Source organism: Haemorhous mexicanus, chromosome 23, assembly GCF_027477595.1.
Source record: "Haemorhous mexicanus isolate bHaeMex1 chromosome 23, bHaeMex1.pri, whole genome shotgun sequence".
In the NCBI taxonomy this organism is placed as follows: Eukaryota; Metazoa; Chordata; class Aves; order Passeriformes; family Fringillidae; genus Haemorhous; species Haemorhous mexicanus.
Genome location: NC_082363.1, coordinates 3,346,005 through 3,361,980, shown reverse-complemented (window position 1 = coordinate 3,361,980; position 15,976 = coordinate 3,346,005). Strand labels below are relative to the sequence as shown.

Sequence of the window (15,976 nt, the reverse complement as noted above, 5' to 3'; positions counted from 1 at the left end):
GGGAAGCTGTGCTCACAGCTCAGCCAGTGCCAGCACCTGAGAGCCTTCCAACCACCCTGCATCAGCATTTGGCCACTCTGAGCTATGCTCTCTTCTCCTCAGAGACTGCACAGAAGTGCTGGACAGATAATGTCAATCTGTCCCTTCATCTCACCCCTCATGAAGGAATCACCTTCTTTACCCAGGTCCTGGGTGACTTTGTGTCCCTGGAAGCCACGGGGAGGGGACTGCACCGTGCCCAGAGCTGTCTGCTGCAGGAGGGACAGGAGAAGCTGCACAGGAAATCCAGGGAAATCCTGTCCACAATAAGCCTTAAGATCAGTCTGTTGGTGGTTGCCTGTCTCATTTACCCCATTGTGCTGATGTCCTTCAAGCAAATGACAGATTGGATCCACAGTTATGCCAGGAACCTCAAGGAGAAGACAGAGGACTTGAAAAGGGAGAGGCGCCTGGCTGAGGACCTCTTGCACCAGATGCTGCCAAAGTCTGTGGCCAAGCAGCTGAGGAGATGCCAAAAAGTTGAGGCAGAAAACTATGACCAGGTGGGCAAATGGAAAAGATTTTGCCACTGTTAGGAAAATTCACCCACAAACACCAGAGGTTTCTGTCCAAAAAGGAGACAGAGGAGTCCTTTGGCTTCTTTCCAACCAAGGCAGAGGCCATGGGGCATTCCCCTGGGGTCTCTCACATGTTTGGAGGACACAGCCTCCTTTTTATCCCAATTTCCCAGCCACATTTCCCTTCTCTCTTTCCCCATTTCTGAGGGACTTGAGAGGTTCCGACTCCCCAGAACACCTGATCCCAGAGATTCCCCTCTAATTTACAACCCTCCCATTTTTAATTCTTATGGAATTTAGGGTTTTTTTTCTTCCCCATTGTTTCTTTCATCTTTCAATGTCTCATTTCATTTATCAGCAAACTTAAGTTTATTTGTAAAAGCAAATCTCTTTTTCCATTCATCAATCAGTGGAATCCTTCCCATTGTTTCTTTTATGTCCCAGTGCTGGTTTTATCCACCAGCAGACCCACAGCTGGTTTGGAAAACAAATCCACTGTTCCTCTCAATCCCAAGGGTAGAAAATATTCCCCTAAAACAGCACCTACCTTGTCACAGTTCTGAGGCTCCTGGGTTTGCAGCTGGAGTCGAGCGTGGGTGGAAATCCAAATATTCCCAATGGCTTTTGGAAAGAGCTGTGCAGTTTGCCATGGAGCACCCAGGCTGATGGGGAAGGAAGAAGAGCTGAGATTGCCAAATTTATGGCTTTGGACATCAAACATCCTATTCTGGCAAATTGTCCTGGTGTTTAGGAGCCTACCCACAACAGGCAGCCAGCACCACTGGATCATGAGCTCAAAGGAGCAAGAAATGAATCTCCTCCTTGTAAAATATGAAGAATAAAAGAATTGCTGCTGTCAGTGCTGAGTTTAGCAGCTGTGCTGCAGAGCCCTCAGCCCAAATCCTCATGCTACCATAACTGCAATTCTATTCTCTCTTTTTCCCTGGGCACCCCCTTACTTTCAGCTGTGAAACACAGTGCTAAATGTTTGCATTTAATCTGTAGGCATCATTACCAAAACAACAACCTGTAATTGCACAATTAATTAAAATCCACAATAGTCATGACATCAAAAGTGCTGAACCAAGGCAGAGTGAAGAGGTGGCCCTTCCAGCTGATTGGTATTAGCAAGGGTGGTTTGAGTTTAAACACTGACACAATTCAGACAGCACAGAGAAGAAAATTCTTTGCCAACAGCTGCAGCACACATTGCTCTTCCTCAATTCTATTCTTTTATGTTTGATTTTTTTAAAGTGATTTTTTTCTGGAAATTACTTGATCATGACAAGCATCATTTGAAAATGAAACAAAACCCAGTTAATATTTTCTAATTCAACAAGAGCAGAGCCAGCAACTGAGACTTTATTTCACAGGGTTTTTTGGTACCTATTTTATCCCTATCACAGTCTAAATCACTTTTAAAGGAAGATGAGGCCCTACTTCTATAAGAATTCTCTTGATCTTTGCTCACAAGATTCAAAGGATTTGAATTTCAGTCTCCCATTAGTATGAGGTATTCCCAGAAGTGCAGGTGCTAAACTTTGGAGATAAGAATAATTTTACCTTTCAAAGTATTAGAAAACAATTCAGAGCCAGAACTTGTTAATTTAGGGTTGTTTCTATTGAGCTGTGCAGGGCTGGTGCAGGCTGTGGCTTAGGCTCAGGATTTCACAAATGCCCAAACTCCCCACGGGCTTCACCAGTGTTGCCTGGAGATCCTGCCTCACGCTCTCCTCCCTGTGACAGGTGACCATCTTTTTCTCTGACATCGTGGGCTTCACAAGCATTGCTGCCTCCTGCACTCCCCTGCAAGTGGTTGAGATGCTCAACAATCTCTACGTCTGCTTTGACACCAGGATTGAGTCCTATGATGTGTACAAGGTGAGTACAAATCCCCAGGAAAGGCATCTGCAAGCTGCTGAAATCTTTTTTACTCTGTTTTCTGCTGAATATCAAACACCCCAGGCCAGGAGTTTCAAGGAGTTCAATCCATGAAATACATACAAGAGCTGCCATCCTACAGGGACTCCATACCCCATTTTGGCGAGTGTTGCTTTGAGTTTTTAAGTTTTGCTTAGTTTTTTATATTTATATTTTTGTAACGAATTTTCTCACACACTTTCTGTAAATAACTTATAGTTTTGCATTCTTTTATGGAGGAGAAGAAATTTGATGGGCTGTTGGTTTGTCCAGTGTCATTGGAGAGGTGGCACTGTCACCCTCCAATCCACTGTCACTTTTGGAAATCTATAAATGTTGGAGTCAGAAATTAAAAGTGCCTTTTTTACCTCAAGAAGAGCAGTGTGTCCATGTTGTATTATTTTGTGTCTTATAGTGGCAGGCGAGTGCTGGACAGCTAAAATGGATTTTACTCTGATTTTCTTTCCAAAGGCAAGCTTGTTAGCATTCAGGAACACATCATCTGGAATGATTATATGCAGGTGCTTTTATTGAAGAGCTCTGGCTGTCAGGGGTACAGACCCAAATCTGACCCACCATGAGTTCAGGATGAACATGTTTTTATACCCTTATATAAAACTTTATATAACTACTACTTTATATAACATTATATAATACATATTAATTATTAAACTTACATTGTCCTATTGTATACATTGATTTCATCCAAGCATGGATTTTTGTAATTTCCATCAAATCCCCCAACATCATTTCTCATGATTTTGTTACAATCAAACAATAATTATATCCAATTACCAAACAATCATTTATCATAGTCATTAAATGATTATACAGGTGCAGCCTAACATTTTCACAGGGTCCACCAAGCCTATCCTTCCTTTCCAACTCCCCTGAATATTCCATGATTTTAGAAACATTTTATCCCTATGCTGTCAAGCTCAGTGCCTGCCCCTTGGTGACACGTGCCCCTTCCCACCAGGTGGAAACCATTGGGGATGCCTACATGGTGGTGAGTGGCCTGCCAGAGAGGAATGGCACCAGACACGCCGATGAGATTGCCAAGATGTCCCTGGACCTGGTGGCAGCCGTGGGGCAGGTGGTGATCCCTCACATGCCAAGGGGCAGGCTGGAGCTGCGGGCTGGGATTCACACAGGTACACACAGGGCTGAGCTGAAGGCAGCAGAACACAGCAGGGCACAGTCAGTTATGGGAGAATGTCCTGGACTGACAAGCAAATTGCATTCTATTTGCCATCTGCATGGCAGTTGTCTTCTGCTCAGTGGGCAGTTTTATCTCTTCCACACCCAGGGAGACACCTGCTGATAACAGGCCATTGACTGTCCCTGCATGGCTGATAAGAACTGCAGCATCCCACTGGGAGATGTGGAAGGGAAGAAAATAAAAATAAAATAAACAATGCAGTAAACCAAAACAACCCTGCCAGAGCCAGAGCACAGCCTGACACCCTGTGGGTCAGGGTGCTGGCAGCAGTGCCATTGGAATTGTGGCTCAGCCCTCCTGCAGTGCCAGGGGTGGTTCTGCTGGAGCAGGGATCCTGGAGAAGGGTGCAGTCTGCCTCTGAAGGTCCAGGGGAAGAGGCAGCTGCTGCTCCTCTGGGAAATCCAGTGGAGAAGCTGTGCTGGTGTTCCAGAACCTCAGATTCTATCCAGGTAGGAATGCCTGGCTGCTCCCTCTGGGCTCACATCTCCCAGTGGGATGCTGCAGTTCTTATCAGCCATGCAGGGACATTCCATGGCCTGTTATCAGCAGGTGTCTCCCTGGGTGTGGAAGAGAGAAGGAAAACTGCCCACTGAACAGAAGACAACTGCCATGCAGATGGCAAATAGAATACAATCTGCTTGGCAGTCCAGGACACGAATCAAATTGTGACTTCTCTCACCAAGTGAATGCTGTGCAGCCAGGCCCCAGGTGCACAGAGCTCTCCCAATCACCACATCTCTCTGAGGATACAGAGTGACTGGCAAAGGCCCTGGCATTTGCCATTGCCCTGCACTTACTTCTCACTGCTTCTTTTTGGGGTTTCTGTGCCTTGTGTTTTCTCAGGAGCCTGTGTAGCTGGAGTGGTGGGGTACAAAATGCCTCGTTACTGCCTCTTTGGGGACACTGTGAACACAGCCTCCCGCATGGAATCCACCAGCCTGCGTAAGTGCCTGGGCAGGGTCTGCCTCCAGCCAGAGCCACTCCTGCACTCTGCACCTCAAGGCACTGCAGGGCAAGGAAATCCCCAAACACCCTCACATCAAGCACAGCCACGTGTGAAATAAGTCTCTGGAGGAGAAGGAGTGTCACTGAGTGCTGAGAATGGCCAGGAACAGGCAGGAGGCAGGACTGTAGAAAGAACAAAGAAGGTTTTATTCAAGAGAACCAGACAGTTTTTATAGTGACACAGGAACAGGTGAGAGGCAGGATTGTAGAAAGAGTAAAGAAGGTTTTATTCAAGAGAACCACACAGTTTTTATGATGACACAGGAACAGGTGAGAGGCAGGACTGTAGAAAGAGCAAAGAAGATTTTATTCAAGAGAACCACACAGTTTTTATGATGACACAGGAACAGGTGAGGGGCAGGATTGTAGAAAGAGCAAAGAAGGTTTTATTCAAGAGAACCACACAGTTTTTATAGTGACACAGGAACAGGTGAGGGGCAGGATTGCAGAAAGAGTAAAGAAGGTTTTATTCAAGAGAACCACGCAGTTTTTATAGAGTGATACCACAGATTCTGTTTGATTGGCTCGTTAACAAAAACACTTTCCTCACACCCTGTCCTTGAGAAGAACAGAAAGATGAAGCAGGAAATCACCACCTGCAGATTGTTTATACTTAACAAGTTATCACAGCCTTACAACTCCCTGAAAATTCTCACAAGCTGCTGTGAGAAATGTGGTCATTTCCCTCTCTGTCCCGTGGCATCCACCCAGGAGCACTCTCTGGGACCAGCCCAGGTCACACCATTATCATCCATCTAAGGAAGGAGCTCTTCCTTGTCCTGCCATCCCCACTGCTCCTGCACATGCACCAGCTACCAAATGGACAAGAGAAACTCTTGTGGATTGGCACTGGCATGTGGAGTCCCATCCCTTAATGCCAAAAGAGGATGTGAAAAGTGCATGTTCTATGGCTCTGTGCAGATATTTACTATATGTATTATGTTGCATTGGTTAGTAGTGCTGTATTGACATTTAACTAGTTTGGTAAATGTAGTTTTGTAGTTAAAGGGTAACTTTTGTAGTTAAAATAGGAACCATGTAGGTGGGATATATTTTTAAAGAAAGGAATGAGGTACTCCCACCGAGCTAGCAGCCACAGGACACCCAAATCTTTCAGAGAAAGAGAATTTATTGCTCCATTATCAGGAGAAATGAACTTCTTCCTGCCTCACTCAGCCCTGCAGACGCCGTCAGGGTTCAGAGGCAGAAGCTGACCCTGCCCAGACAGAATCCTGTGTGTGAATGGAATTGATGCACCATGGATGAGGTGTGTGAATATGCAACAGGCTGTTGCTTTGAAGGGTTAATCCTCTGTTAACGTGGGGCCTTTTTTGGGCTTATTTTGCCCAGAAAGAGGTACCTGGACTGTCCCTAACTCTTTGTTTCTATTGTCTCATATTGTCCTAATCCAAACTGTCCAAATTATTATTACTCTAATTATATTGCTATTTTTATAACCATTTTATTATCATTAAACTTTTAAAATTTTAAAGAACAAGTGACTGGGGGTTTTCACAAGGAGGTGGAAACACTGGGCTGATGAATGCAGGAGGGCTGGTGTGTTTTCTCTGGGATTCAGGGAATCATTAATTCCTGCTCTGCTCTGAATCCTAGCACAGAAGATCCACATCAGTTCTGCCACATACCAAGCTCTTCTCACAGATGATGCCTATGAAATTGAACTGAGGGGAGAAATTGAAGTCAAGGTAACAGTTTTTCTGTAACTTCAGAACAATAAAGGCATTCAGTGGGATAGGGAGAAGATGATAGGTTTGGCCATTGCTCTTCTGTGAGGAGCACATCAACTTTTAGCTGTGTCCCCAAGGTTCTTTTGCTAATTCAATTGGAAGTGGCTACACCGTGCTCCTCAAAGCTGAAGAAAAAGTGTTCTGTGTGCTTTGAAACATGGCTGCTATGTCTGCACCTGCATGGAACCACAGGAGTGTGGCCCAAAGTGTAAGGATCCAGTCAGACACGTGGGTTTAAGGCTTATTTTAAACCCTTAGCAACACTGCCAGTGACCAGCAAGGCAGTGACCTCTGGACAGAAGAGATTATTAGCACTCAAACTGCACATCAGTTGTAATTCTTTCCCTGATCAGCAGCCATTTATGAGAGAAGGAGAGATAACAAATGCAGGACAGGGAGTAGCTCTGGCCATAGAGATCCCTGCTGGGTTTCATATCTCATGAAAACAGCTTTTTCTTCTCTCTCCTTTTCTTGTCCAGGGCAAAGGGAAAATGAAAACCTACTGGCTTCTTGGAAACAAGAACTACAGTGTTCAAAATGACAGCCTGGTGTGCCACTGGAATCCAGCAATCTCCAAGAAAAAAAAGATGGAAAGTAGCCAGGGATCTGTCCAACAAGTAAGGAGGTGAACATCTGGCTGGGGGAGCCTTCCTAGGCTACAAGGCATTCACTACAGACTGGGGCACGTGGAAATTGCATCTTTGCCCTGGAGCAGGGGGCTCTGCTGTGTAAAACAGCTGTAATGTCTGTAAAACTGCTCTGCTGTGTGTAAAACTGCTCTGCTGTGTGTAAAACTGCTCTGCTGTGTGTAAAACTGCTCTAATGTGTGTAAAACTGCTCTGGTGTGTGTAAAACTGCTCCAATGTGTGTAAAACTGCTCTAATGTGTGTAAAACTGCTCTGCTGTGTGTAAAACTGCTCTAATGTGTGTAAAACTGCTCCAATGTGTGTAAAACTGCTCTGCTGTGTGTAAAACTGCTCTGCTGTGTGTAAAACTGCTCTGGTGTGTGTAAAACTGCTCTGCTGTGTGTAAAACAGCTCTGCTGTGTGTAAAACTGCTCTGGTGTGTGTAAAACTGCTCTGGTGTGTGTAAAACTGCTCTGGTGTGTGTAAAACAGCTCTGCTGTGTGTAAAACTGCTCCAATGTGTGTAAAACTGCTCTAATGTGTGTAAAACTGCTCCAATGTGTGTAAAACTGCTCCAATGTGTGTAAAACTGCTCTAATGTCAGTAAAACAGCTCTGCTGTGTGTAAAACTGCTCTGCTGTGTGTAAAACTGCTCTGCTGTGTGTAAAACATCTCCAATGTGTGTAAAACTGCTCCAATGTGTGTAAAACAGCTCTGCTGTGTGTAAAACTGCTCTGCTGTGTGTAAAACTGCCTAATGTGTGTAAAACAGCTCCAATGTGTGTAACACTGCTCTGCTGTGTGTAAAACTGCTCTGGTGTGTGTAAAACAGCTCTGCTGTTTGTAAAACTGCTCTAATGTGTGTAAAACATCTCCAATGTGTGTAAAACTGCTCTGCTGTGTTTCTGTCTGCCAGCAGGCTGGTGTGGGAGCAGCTCCAGCTGCACAGAGCCCTGCCTTGTCCTGGGATGAGCTGAGCCCAGACACTCCTGCTCAAAGGAGTTCCAGAGCAGACTGGAGCCCTGGGAGTGTCACCCATGGAGTGAGCCAAGAGCAGAGGAATGGCTTTCACCAGAGCTCCCCACACAGCCTCCAGGAGAGCCTCCTTCCTCTGGGCTCCCCTGCTTTGGAGGAAGGTGACAAAGGTGCCAATTTAGAACACAGGTCACATGGTGCTACAACTTCATGGAAAAATGAGCTTCTTCCAGGTTTTGTAGGTGAGATGTGACAGTAGAAGAACAACTGGGCTGTCCCAGGCACACACAGCTCCTTTAAATACCATTCTCTTTTTGCTCCTAGCCACAACTGGTATTTTTAGCTAGTATGTTAATGTGGGAACCTAAAACTAGCAGAAATTTAGGAAGGTGTCTCAAAACAAGGAGAAACTACAAAAGTGCAGGTGGGGCTCTACCAGGAGCATGACTGGGAGGTAAAAGATGTGCTTTTAGGCAGAGTGACTCTTTCACTTCCCTAAAGCCATCCCAGATTGATGCCTGTAGGTGCCACAGCATGCAGCCACCAAAGCCCAGGGCTCTGAGACCCTGACACACTCCAGCAAGCTGCTCATTTCAACATGGCCCTTACCACTCCAGGGAGCCACAGCTTGGAAAATGTGTCACTTCAGATAGTAGGAGAGGGAGTAGCAAAATCCTGATGGAGGAGGTAATAACTGGTTTTGATTATTGTTTCAATGAAGTGAGGACAACACTGAATTTCTTCTAGTAAGTCTCTGTAGCCCTTTGTCTTCCCAGTTTCTCCCCCCTTCAGTGGAATCTCCTCTCCATCCATGTATATTTTCCATTATCAGTCTCCTGGGGGCTTGGTGGTGAGGCAAAGATCAGTCCAGCTCTGTGGGAGATTTGAGAGAGACTTCTCCCACTGAACTGAAATTTGCCATTCTTTCCTTGTTGGAGGGAGAGTCTCTGCAGTGAAGAGCAGTAAATTCCTCCTCTCTGTGTGACTCAGAGAAAGCAAAGCAAACTGAATTACTTCCCCATGTTGGCAATTAGTGACTCTGTGCAGAGTTCAATTCATTTGCAAGAGAGCTGCACATCTAATTAACCCCATCCTGCCCGCTGCCTTCTTTCAGCAATTCCAGGAAGAGGGAAGAGGAGCCCAAGTGTTGGGAGAGGGTTTGGCCTGGCTCTTCTCCCAGCTGACAGGTTCATGTAGAGCAAAAGAGATTGAGCAGATTGAAGTTCTTCCTAAAGGAGGCAAGGCAGTGCTCAATGGTTGCTAAAGGCAACACAAATGAAGGTGTGAATTTAGGAGGAAGTCAAGCTTGGAAAGCTGCAATTCGTCTTGGTTTTAATAATTTCTAGGTCTTTGTTTTTAATAATTTCATTTTTCCTAAACTAAAGTAGCTTTATGAGTTTCAAAGGAAGTTGGTTGGAGTACAGCTCACATAAGTTGAGTCCTTGCAGAGTCAAAGCCAAGAGCTGTTTCTTTAAGTCAGGGCAGAGAAAGTCCCTGCAGGAGAGGGTGTGTGGCTCCAAGCTCAGCCTGAAGTAGGTAAAATCTCTGAAGGTTAGCTGGAGAACTGTTTGCTTTTCTACAAAAGTAAATAAAATTGGAGGCTGAAGTCCTCATGATAAATGTAACATACATATTTCCACATGAGAAAGAATGAAACAGAACTAACTCCAGCACTGGTGTTTTATCAGTCAAGGTCAGTGTTGTTCTAGAAATATATTCACCAGTTCAAGGAAAAAAATATTTCAGGCAAATTCAATGCTTCAATTCATGCAGGACTTTGCATCAATGGCCACAATGGTCACTCCAGGCTGACAGCTTAATAAAACAACCTAATAAAATACTTCACTAATCTCGAGCACATCTTTCCCTCCCACCTCCCCAATTCTCAGAACCTGTCTACATGGAATATTTACATCTGTACAAATACAATTTCATTTCTGTTAAAAGGTATCTGCAAGCATGTGGTTCAGATTTTTCCACTAAGGTAGCTTGGAAGTTGATCCAATACTTTCACATCAAAAAAAACCAAAGGTAAATCACATTATAGCATGCTGCATCCTGGAAATCCACTTCCAAAACAAACAAAAAAAGCAAACAAAACTCCCCAAAATCCCTCTTTTTAAAGCCAGCCTCTTGAATCCAGGGAGATGGAAGTTGATCCAATACTTTCACACCAAAAAAAACCAAAGGTAAATCACATTACAGCATGCTGCATCCTGGAAATCCACTTCCAAAACAAACAAAAAAAGCAAACAAAACTCCCCAAAATCCCTCTTTTTAAAGCCAGCCTCTTGAATCCAGGGAGATGGCAGTCTGGTGTGTTTTTAAGATGCCTGATGAAGATATTACTGGAGATGTATGGAACCTGCAGAGGTGTGCTCATATAGATTTAGACACACAATCCCATGTACTCAAACATATGTAAATCCAGGTTGATGTCCAACATTGACTGAAAGGCTGGAATATTTCATCTGGTTCCTGTCACCACTCATGAAGTGAGATCAAATGTGGAAAAAAATCCCCAAAAAACAGGAAAAGGAGAGACAGAAAGAAATGTGTTTGAAGAGACATGACTTTCAGCTCAGTGCAGGAAAATGCCTCAGGTGCAGATATCCCTTCAGAGGCAGGCATGAAAGGAAGCCCATGGGGAGAGGGACAGCTGGGAACTGTGGCTCAGAGACACAGCAGCCCCATGCTGTCTCCAATTGTTATGAAAATCCTGGGTCAAGATCAGAAGCAAATTATTTGCATGGAAAATTGAGCCTGTTCTGATCTTCATCTCTTCAGAGGCTTCAGTGTGGATTTTTAAATTAGAAAAAATGTGTGTGCTGGATAGACAGCAATTAGTGTTTATTAACAAAACCCACTTTGGTTCAACTCTGAGCAGTCCCTTTCCCTGTCTCTGGCAAGAGGGAGTGATGTGCTCCTTGCTGTGCATGTGGCTGATGCTCTGATATGGTGGCTTGCCCCCAGATTTTTTGTTGTTTATGTCTAACATATAGCAAGGCTTGGACTGGATGAAGGTTAAGGCTGTACCAGGTTGCCTGGCTTAACTCTGAGACTGACTTAGATGCCATGAAATGTATTCTGGACTGAAAAACCTGCTCTGGATTGGGCTAACTCACAGTCTTCAGCTTATTATGGGGAGATTTCAGCCTAGCCAAAGGCACAGATATATCCCTTCAATGAGAGAAATCCTGCAGGAATAAAGTCTGACAAACAGAGTCTGACAAACCAAGCCAGTTCTCAAAAGCTTCATTTCCATACAGACCAGACGGGATATTTTATCCATCCTGCATCAGTCATACTGCTGAGGCACACGGGATGCAGAGCCTGGGGAATGCAGTGCCCGGCTCCTCTCGCCAGATGTGGAAACGCCACAGCTGGATCCGCAAACAACAAACTGCACTTCCCAGAGCGGCCGCCAGGTGTCGCTGCGGGCCCAAACACGGCGGGGAAAGGGCATAAAGGGAATAAAGGGAATAAAGGGAAAGGGAATAAAGGGAAAGGGAATAAAGGGAAAGGGAATAAAGGGAAAGGGAACACAAAAGGGAAAGGGAATAAAGGGAAAGGGAATAAAGGGAAATAAGGGAACAGGAAAGGGAAAGGGGAAAGGGAAATAAGGGAAAGGGAAAGGGGAAAGGGAAAAGGGAAAGGGAATAAAAGGAAAGGGAAAGGGAAAGGGAAAGGGAAAGGGAAAGGGAAAGGGAAAGGGAAAGGGAAAGGGAAAGGGAAAGGGAAAGGGAAAGGGAAAGGGAAAGGGAAAAGGGAAAGGGAAATAAGAGAATGGGAAAGGGAAAGGGAAATAAGGGAATGGGAATGGGAAAGGGAAAGGGAAAGGGAAAGGGAAAGGGAAAAAAGGGAAAGGGAAAGGGAATAAAAGGGAAAGGGAAAGGGAATAAAAGGAAAGCGAAAGGGAAAGAGAAAAGGGAAAGGGAAATAAGGGAATGGGAAAGGGAAAGGGAAAGGGAAATAAGGGAATGGGAAAGGGAAAGGGAAAGGGAAAGGGAAAGGGAAAGGGAAAGGGAAAAAAGGGAAAGGGAAAGGGAAAAAAGGGAAAGGGAAAGGGAATAAAAGGGAAAGGGAAAGGGAATAAAAGGAAAGCGAAAGGGAAAGAGAAAAGGGAAAGGGAAATAAGGGAATGGGAAAGGGAAAGGGAGAGGGAAAGGGAAATGGAACGGGAATGGGAATGGAAAAGGGAAAGGAAGGTGAAAGGGATGGGGAAACTGAATGGGAGTGGGAAAGAGAAAGGGAAAGGCCCCAGGAGAGCTGGAACTGCCAGCATACAAAGCCACAGCCAGGGAAAGGCAAAGGGAACTCTTCTGGGCCATCACAGCATTTTCCTCTCGAGATGAAGGACAGAGAAGCTAAAAGGCCAAAACAAGTCTTTGTTGACAAGACAAATGGGAATGGGCACTTGAAACCAGAGAGCAGGGGAAAAGAGGAAAATTGAAAAGATGAAATAGAAAACAGCACATACATGTTCTGGAGTATTTGTCAGCTTCTAGCTGGTCCTTATTCCCAAACCCATTAGCAAGCTACCCAACCTGCAAGCTCTGCACTGCTTCTCAGGGCCTTAAGGAGCTGGCTAATAAAAATGTCAAAATGAGAGGAGGATGGAAATCCGGAAACAAAACCAGCTCATTGAAATCAATCAGTTTGAGAAAATTCTTGCCAGTGACATTTCAAAGATCCTGCATAATCCTGCTAGAGTAGAGAGCAAATGCTCTGCCAGCCTGTGTGAGAGTTGGGGTAATCCAGGTGCTCACCCAGAGTGGATAAATCCTATCCCCAGGTCCCTTCTGTCCTTTCACCACCGTGCTGCTGTGCTCCCAGCTCCTGCTGGGATGCTCAGCACATGAAGCTCGACTGCCACACTTGTTCTCATCTGTTGAAGCCCAGCTGGGGCCAGGGTTTTGACCCTCAGAGTACCCAGGAACACCAACCACTTTTCATTCACCTTGTGTGAGCCAGCACTGCCTTAGTCCCCAGCTGCATGGGGCCAAGCTGGGCAGCTGCTGTGGCTGACAGCCCCCCACCCTGCAGGGGCTGGGCCACCTCACAGGGATCCTGGCAAACCCTGGCTTCAGCCTCAGGAGATGCTGCTCTGCTGCTCTTGGCTTGACTTTCTGCTCAGAAAAGGCCCCATGGATCTGGTGAGATCCCCAAGGACTTTTTGCCTTTTTCTCTTTATCCTTTAGGACTTAGTGCACTGGAGACCACAGGGGGTCCATCATCTGATCAATTGACCTGCAGGTACAAGGAGTTGCTTAATTACCAGGTCTAAAGGAGCAGAAGTCTGTGTGTCACTCCCAAGAAGCCAACATAAAGACAGCAGCTGCCTGAAAACACATTTCCCTTTCCTTTTCCCTTTCCCTTTCCCTTTCCCTTTCCCTTTCCCTTTCCCTTTCCCTTTCCCTTTCCCTTTCCCTTTCCCTTTCCCTCTCCCTCTCCCTCTCCCTTTCCCTTTCCCTCTCCCTTTCCCTTTCCCTTTCCCTTTCCCTTTCCCTTTCCCTTTCCCTCTCCCTTTCCCTTTCCCTTTCCCTTTCCCTTTCCCTTTCCCTTTCCCTTTCCCTTTCCCTTTCCCTTTCCCTTTCCCTTTCCCTTTCCCTTTCCCTCCCTCCTTTAAAGATGTGGCTTTTTACACTCTGCTAATTAAAAACAGCAGCTCAGGCTTGCATTGATCATTCAGTACAAGAGCTCACACACATATTCACCTCCATGGAAACTGTAAAAGGCAAGAGCATGTCCCCTGTGATTTTGTGGTTTGTACTCCTTGTCCTCATCTCAATAATTCCTATTTCTCCTGTGTTTTCACTTGTTCTCAAGCAGGTCACTGCTGCACATGCCCTTCAAGGACAGCCCAGGCAGAGAGGAACTGACCTCACTGTAGGATCAGAACCAGTTTATTGATTCCTAGTTAGACCCCAAAAAATGAAAGGATTGTGATTGGAGCAATTGTTCCAGGCACACCACAGAGGACACTAAGCCCATTTATTGCACTTTTCAATGTCATATCTGGCTCCAGCCAGTCCAGAAAACAACAAGCTCCTCCTGTCGCAACATCCTTGAAATACAGAATGCCCCATTCAGATTGGAACAGGTCCATGCAACTTTGTGATGTGCATCACCTGAGTGTGTGTCTGTAGAACATTCCTGTCCTCACAGCTCAGGATGGCTCTGACAGTGGCAGCATTTTTTGGCACGGGCTCCTGTTCCTCCTACAGCTCACAGGCCTTAGCTCTGCACCCTACGGGTGAGGGATTTTGTTTTTAAACCCTCAAGTGCATGCACAAGGCAGGAGAGAGTAAGAACTTATTTCAGGAAGGTGTTTGTGGCAGGCAGGTTAAAATTAGACCATTTGTTCCTAAAAAGTCTGTGTCGAAGGACAAGGACTTGGCAAGAGCTCTCCAGTGGGGAATGTGACACAGGAAGCGCCTCCACAGTGATGTCACCCGGCTGCCCGAGGGTGCTGCATGGAAAGCTCCTGGGAAGCTCAGGGATGGAGCACTGGAGCTTGTTCAAGCCCAGGGATGGAGCACTGGAACTTGTTCAAGGCACTCTGTATCTGGGGGCAGCGAGAGGAGCAGGGTGTGAGGCAGACGTGCGGACAGGACCCACCGCCCGCGCTCCCAGATAAGGGAATCTGGAGCCAGGACACAGAACTGGGATTCTTGCACTATTTGTGAGGGCCTCTTCAGCAAAGTATCAGCCTCCTCTTCCTGTCATGCCCCCCTCCTCTCACTGCTCCAGGAATTCCTGCCTTCTGAGCTTTCTGCCTTCCACACACGGCTCAGCAACTCTTGTGTTTGCTGGGAGTGTCTCGAGGAAGGCAGGAACGATGAGTTTGACTCCATGTTCTCTGAAGGCTGATTTATTACTTTATGGTACTCTGTTATATTAAAGAATACTATACTATAATAAAGAATACAGAAAGGATACTTACAGAATGCTAAAAAGATAATAATGAAAGCTCGTGATTCTTTCCAGAGCCCTGACACAGCCTGGCCCTGCTTGGCCAGAGAGTGAAAACAACTCCCAGCAGAATGCAATGGAACAATCACCTGTGGGTGAACAATCTCCAAACACATTCCACATGTGAGCACAGCACAGGAGAAGCAAATGAGATCAGAATTGTTTTCCTTTTCTCTGAGGCTTCTCATCTTCCCAGGAGAAAACCCTGGCTGAAGGGATTTTTTCAGAGAATGGGAATCCACAAGCAACAGTTGTGCTTCACAGCCTCAGGCTGCTGGGATCATTAGGGAACAAAGAAAAGCCTAGAAAAGCTCAGCCTGAAGGGCTGGGATGTTTCCTTTCCTCAGTGAAGATGCTTGCTCTGAAGCTAAGCTAAGGAGGGACAGATCTCTCAGACCTGCCCCAGCAGAGATCTCTTCTGAGGTTTAAAGTCCAGTGATTGGGGATGTGTGAAAAACAGCTCTGGAAAGCCACACACGGTTACAGTGGGGAAGAATGAAAGTTGGAAATGCAGACTCTCTCTTCCAGTAGAAACTTTCTGGTCATGAGGCAGTTACTGAGTACCTGCAAAAGCTCTTTTTCATTCTGTGACCCTAGAGATGCAGAGAGAACAACCTTGCTTTGTGCAGGGTTGCATCACACACATTTTGTAGGGGAGAAATACAAACAGCTGCTTAGACTGCAGGCCAGGTCATCAAAGTGTTCTCTATTTCCACTCCTCAAAGCAATAAAAATCCTTGGTCAATCCTTGGCACACAAATGTAATTGTATGCCCCCCATACAATACAGGATAAAAGGCCTAAAGCAGTTAAGTCTTGGTTGAAGTGATCCTGCTCTTGGTCCAAGGTGAAGGATGAACAGAGTGATGTGTGCTCTAGCAATTCAGAGAGCAGAGTTCCTACCAAACAGCAGCAAGAGAACATGAGACTTATCTGGAAGTCAGCTCTGTT

The 15,976-nt window shown here is 45.7% G+C and overlaps 1 protein-coding gene across 1 annotated transcript; it reads left to right on the top strand.

Moving 5' to 3' along the window:
- Window positions 1-322: 322 nt before the first annotated feature.
- On the top strand, window positions 323-7,111 carry LOC132337655 (atrial natriuretic peptide receptor 2-like). The gene is made up of 6 exons (XM_059866415.1): window positions 323-542; window positions 2,304-2,438; window positions 3,457-3,631; window positions 4,543-4,641; window positions 6,319-6,410; window positions 6,932-7,111. Exons 1-6 carry the CDS (start codon window positions 363-365, stop codon window positions 7,079-7,081), a joined length of 831 nt encoding a protein of 276 aa, XP_059722398.1. The 5' UTR covers window positions 323-362; the 3' UTR covers window positions 7,082-7,111.
- The last annotated feature ends 8,865 nt before the right edge of the window (window positions 7,112-15,976 follow it).

Bases quoted from the DNA above. Each gene is read 5' to 3' on its own strand.
- LOC132337655 (XM_059866415.1), top strand. From the start codon at position 363: ATGTCCTTCAAGCAAATGACAGATTGGATCCACAGTTATGCCAGGAAC. The intron at 2,439-3,456 runs GTGAGTACAAAT...CCTTCCCACCAG, and splicing joins AGTCCTATGATGTGTACAAG to GTGGAAACCATTGGGGATGC. The intron at 6,411-6,931 runs GTAACAGTTTTT...TTTCTTGTCCAG, and splicing joins GGGGAGAAATTGAAGTCAAG to GGCAAAGGGAAAATGAAAAC.